This window comes from Rhagoletis pomonella, unplaced genomic scaffold, assembly GCF_013731165.1.
Source record: "Rhagoletis pomonella isolate Grant_MI unplaced genomic scaffold, Rhpom_1.0 Rhpom_scaffold_00002, whole genome shotgun sequence".
NCBI lineage: Eukaryota > Metazoa > Arthropoda > Insecta > Diptera > Tephritidae > Rhagoletis > Rhagoletis pomonella.
The window spans coordinates 149,828-155,191 of NW_023458556.1; the positions used below are offsets into that span (position 1 = coordinate 149,828).

Genomic DNA, 5,364 nt, shown 5'->3' on the forward strand with positions numbered 1-5,364 from the left:
AAACTCACTTTTCATCACTAATATCATCAAAATTTTCTTCTGGTAAAGTTAGCTTTGCCAAATGTATTATCACATCTTTCTCTCAAAAGCATTACATCATTGATGGGCATAGTGTAATATGTTGAATGCAAGTTACATATATCTAAACTGAAAGCAGCAGTGTTGCACGCTTTTGCATGGATATATATATGAGTATGTATATACATAGATATGTACGTATATACTTGTATGTGAATGTCGGAATCTACCGCGATTCAAGTTAGAGAAGCAAAGAAGTACCATGCTGTAAGTACGCTACGTCATCTTCAGATGACCGAACCTCCAATCGAGCTAAGCACCTGGCACCACTTTTCCGACCGCAAGCTTACTTACATACATATATCAAGTATGTAAACATTTACATATATACCAATATAGGTTTGTAGGAAACATTTTCCGGCTGCATCTGCATCAGCAGCAAGTTGTAACGCAGGCATTGGCGCCCACTGTTTTCTCCCCTCTTCCTAATGCCACCCTATAAAAGATTTGGCTAATATTCGAAGATTTTTCAGTGTAGTATCAAGTCGCAGACGCGTGTGTTGCAATAGTTTTGCTGCGGACAAGTCCTGTTTGCCCTTTATTTCGTAAAACACTTTATTTGAGACAATAGCAATCTTTTCCCGCTTCTGTAAATATGAAAGTAAGTAAACTATAGTCTAAGTTGAAGCTAAGTACTCGTACTTCATATATATATTTTTTTTAATTTACACTTGCGACTACACGGTGGTCGATATATTTTTGCATATATGGACTGTACAGACATTCATACATACGTAAATCCATACATGTGTACATACATATGTAGATAATGTAAAAAATTTTACTCGCAAATATCTATTGTTTGGTTTTGTCACATTTTAGATTCTTATTTGCTTAGTCCTTATTGGAGCTGTCGGAGTATCATCTAAACCTAAACCTAGCGGTGGTTGGTCATCCGGAGGAAGCGGTGGGGGATGGTCATCTGCAGGAGGAGGTGGTGGAGATGTCCAGATCTTAAAAGTGATCACCGAAGAAGGTGGTGGCGGTGGAGGGGGCTGGTCTTCAAGCGGAAGTGATTGGTCATCGAGTGGTGGAGGTGGTGGAGGTGGTGGTTGGTCTTCGAGTGGAGGAGGGGGCGATAGTAATATTAAGATAGTAAAAATTATAAGTTTAGGAAATGGAGGAGGAGGTGGAGGTGGAGGTGGTTGGTCAGCAAGTGGTGGAGGAGGTGGTGGTGGTTGGTCATCAAGTGGTGGAGGAGGTTGGTCATCAAGTGGTGGAGGAAGTGGTGGTCAATCTACAAAAATTATAAAAATCATAAAACTTAGTGGAAGCAGCAGTGGAGGAGGAAGTGGAGGATGGTCATCATCAGGTGGTTGGGACTAACAGGGTACTCAAAATATTTGCACTTTTGCACAAGTGAATATTTGTAAATATAAATAAAAACTTACTAAAAACAGTCTTTAAATAAATTTGCATCTAAAATTTGCTTCCACTGTTTCAATTCATTTTGGATGTGTACATACATATGTATATGTATATGTGTATATGGCCAATTCTACAGGAAATTAAACCAGCCCGATTTTTTCTTTCTTTAAAATATTAAACATATTAGTGATTATTGGTATTAACTATATCTGTCAGCTGCTTCTGGCACTAATTCTTATCACGTCCAAGCATTTTGTGTTTTATATTTTGCTCCTTTTGTCGAAGGATTTTTCACGAACCTAAAAACAGTTTTAGACACTTCAACAAGGAAAAGTACAAAAATATAAGCTTTCCTTGATTTTTTTTGGCCGATTAAGTTCTGAACGATAGAAAATAAATTAGTTTAACAGGATACGTTCCAAGTAAGTGAAAAAGTTGTTTATAACTCCTATTAAGTCGTAATGAAATGTACCGCAAATGTTAAGTGTAACGTAGACAGTGAAAAACTAAAAAAGTTGTTTTTTGGATAATTAAGTACCAGAGCTGTAAAATGATTGAATCAACATAGTCTGCATTCACTCGGCATTCCTTTCAAAATGTTGATTGTTGGTTTGTATAAATAAAAACTTCATTCCTGAGTGGCTTAAAATATTTGAAAACAAACAAACTGTGTTTTGTTATTGAATGCTAGATTGCCATTCAGTATAGAATGTGAATGTTCAGCAGCATTCGCACTCACACATGATTGTATATTTAGAATGAATGCACACTTTTTTTTACCATTCAGTACCAATAATTTGTTCCCAGGGTTGATATATTTTATACTTTAAAGTTTGAACATATCTGGAATTGAAACAAAAACAAATATTTTATTTCAAAGTATATGTACCTATGTATTGAAGTTTTCTGCCACTAACCCAAAGCCAATGACTCGTGCAATATTATTTATTCCAAAGCAACTTATCGCAACCGTAGAGCAAAACAGACACATCTTGATATGTATACATATACATCATCGATTGTAGACATTTTTTCGCAGAAGAATATACAAAATTGATTTATCACAATTATTTTTGTACTAAATATTTTTTTCACAGTATACAGTGATCCAGGTAGCCAAAACAAAAAATGTAAACATGCTTATTTGACATTTTGTTTGAATGTATTGGTTGATATTTTTTCACAGTTGTCGTTTTCGTTAACCCAAATGAAATCCAATTTAAATATTTTCAAGTCACATAAAATAAAATAACGAGAAACACGAAATTCCAAGCAAATGAAGCGTGAAGCGTCAGCAATTATGACCGGATGCAGTTCCTACATAAGTCAAACCGTGTTCTGAACACAACTTGGAGTGAATAATGGTGGGCTGACTTTGTAAAATGGTCCCATCGATTAGGCGGTAAAAGAAGTATTACTTAGCTTATGGTACAACTCTCCAATTTTCAAATGCACGTAATTTGTGTGTATTTGTTCAGCCGATTATTCACATTTGAAAGAGGATAATGCATGAATTAATGCAAGTAAAGACGGTTTATGCAGATAAGCGAGCGCGTTTGTTAACCGTATAAAATGTATGTACGTATATACACATATATTCAGAATGACGAGATGAACTAGTTCAGCCCTCTCTGTTTGTAAACACGCTAACTCGAACAAAATTTAGTTATTTTAACGAAAGTCGGTGTCGAAGTTGCCTTTGGTATAATTTAGGTTAGTGTTAAATTTTGTCGAAATCTGCCAATAACCACGCCCACCTCCCACGTAGTAATTAACAATATTTTTGTTTTATTATAATTTGTTTTACGAATTTTGCTGTTCAAATTTACATTTCAAATATATCAACAAACATTTGTAGGTACTTTTGCACCAGTTGTTGCCTATGGGTTAATGACAAAAAAATCCTATATATTCACAACATTTCATGTATTAGTTTTCAAATAAGCATATTGTCAATGGCTGGTTTGCTGTATACTGTGATTGTTTTCAGTTTTCAAATATGAAAACTTTCAAAACAAAATTTCAGAAGTGTTCCTGTTTTTTTTTAAGGGGTTGAGGAGTTCCATTACTTTGAGCAACTTTTTTAATTAACTATTAATTTAAATGTTTCCTAAACATATTTACAACGCAGTTCTGCAAGAGGGTACCATAACTTTTTTTCAAATAACGTATATTTGGAACAACCAAAATTAATCGATATGGATACATACATTTATGTTCGTATGTACTACTTATGTATGTATATATACATAAAAATGCTCAGAAAAAAAGAGAAGATGATTAGTCCATGTCCGTTTATTTGCGTACACGAAAACTCTAGCAAAAGTTGAGATATCTCAACCAAATTCTGTACGAGGGTTTTTTTTATCTAAACCTGGTCCCTCTCATAAAATGGTAATTTCGAAAAATGCCAAAACTACAATATTTCCTTAATTACAGGAACCAAATTGCTAAAAAACTGCCATGTTTATTATTATAGTTTTGGAAAATGGACATGGGATATATTGCTAGCTTTAAACATCAATTTGCTCAAAACATACGTTTAGAACAGTTAGCAAGCTTCTACCACATGTGTGGTAGATCAACCACGTAATTTTTTTTAAATTTGGGTGTCTACCACATCTACCACACAAGGCTTAAATTCTACCACATTTTTAGACAGAACATTTGTTTACAATTTTCACATAACTCTAGAATTTCAACTCAATTGTAATTCGAAATATAAAAATTAATCAATAGATTTTTAAAAAGGTACATCATAAATTTTGCTTTAAATATATCTGTGCCTTAACTTTCTAATATTTCAAAAATACGCCTATTTATATTTGCTAAAGTATTATGCAATGGGAAAATAATTTGGTCGATTTTTTTGCATACAAATAAAATATTCTTTTCTTCATGATTATATTCTCTAACTAGAAAACTAATGTTATACTTGTTTTTGCACCAATTGCGTGGAATCTGTACGATCCACTAGCAATTATATTTCCCGATTTAATTTTTGAGTTGTGCTTCTTTTGACGACGGTGTGCGATATGTATACCCAATAAAATATGAATTGGAAAATCTACCACATCTTATTCAAATCTACCACATTTTTTTCGATTCTACCACACTAAAATAAAAAGGGGTTTGCACACAGATTTGTTAAATCTTTTTTTGAGAAAAGTTGATAATTTGCAACTTATTGTAAATGGTAGAAACCACCACAAACCCACAAATCAGGTTTTAGAATCTTTATTAAATGCTTGACCCAATAGCGAAGAAAAAAGTACGAAGAAACTTGTATTAAGAATTTTTTAAATAAATAATAAAATGTATATATCTAAAGTTAGAAGTAGAAGCGCTTAAATTTGTTTACTTATTTTAACGTAGATATATAGGTATGTACATATGTAATAATTTCTGCACATACCTTTTATTGGTACATTGGTAATACTTATTTAGAAAGCTGACAATTTTCGAAACAGAGATGTAAAAATCGTTAATAATTGACATTTTTCATAATGACATTCTTGGCAGAACAATATTTCTCTAATTAATATTTTCATTTATTATAAATATTTGTACAAATTTAAGTGAAACAAATTAATGATAACGCTCAATAAACTATTTTTCGTGTTGCAATTTTGAAATCTGTTCAATAAAATTCAACCTTGCGTATTTTTCAGTGGGTTTTGTGTATTTAGAATATTTATATCGATTGATTGGTACTGAATGAATGTGTGCACACATAGCAAAAGCTGCATTCATCTGAATGCTTATTCAGTGTTAAAAGTTAATGTTTCGTCATTCAGTTTTTTCAATCTTTCTTTGAATATGTTAATGTGTGCAATCGTATCTACTTTGAGTGAATGTAGAATTGGAAAATTATAAGCCACATTCCCCAACAAGGAAAAATTCAATGAAAACATAATA

The 5,364-nt window shown here is 32.7% G+C and overlaps 1 protein-coding gene across 1 annotated transcript; it reads left to right on the forward strand.

The window, feature by feature from the left end:
- The first annotated feature begins 673 nt into the window (after window positions 1–673).
- Window positions 674–1,498, forward strand: LOC118734381 (loricrin). Its single transcript, XM_036464104.1, has 2 exons — window positions 674–679; window positions 901–1,498. The coding sequence occupies exons 1-2, from the start codon at window positions 674–676 to the stop codon at window positions 1,402–1,404; spliced, it is 510 nt and encodes a 169-aa protein (XP_036319997.1). The 3' UTR covers window positions 1,405–1,498.
- Window positions 1,499–5,364: the final 3,866 nt, after the last annotated feature.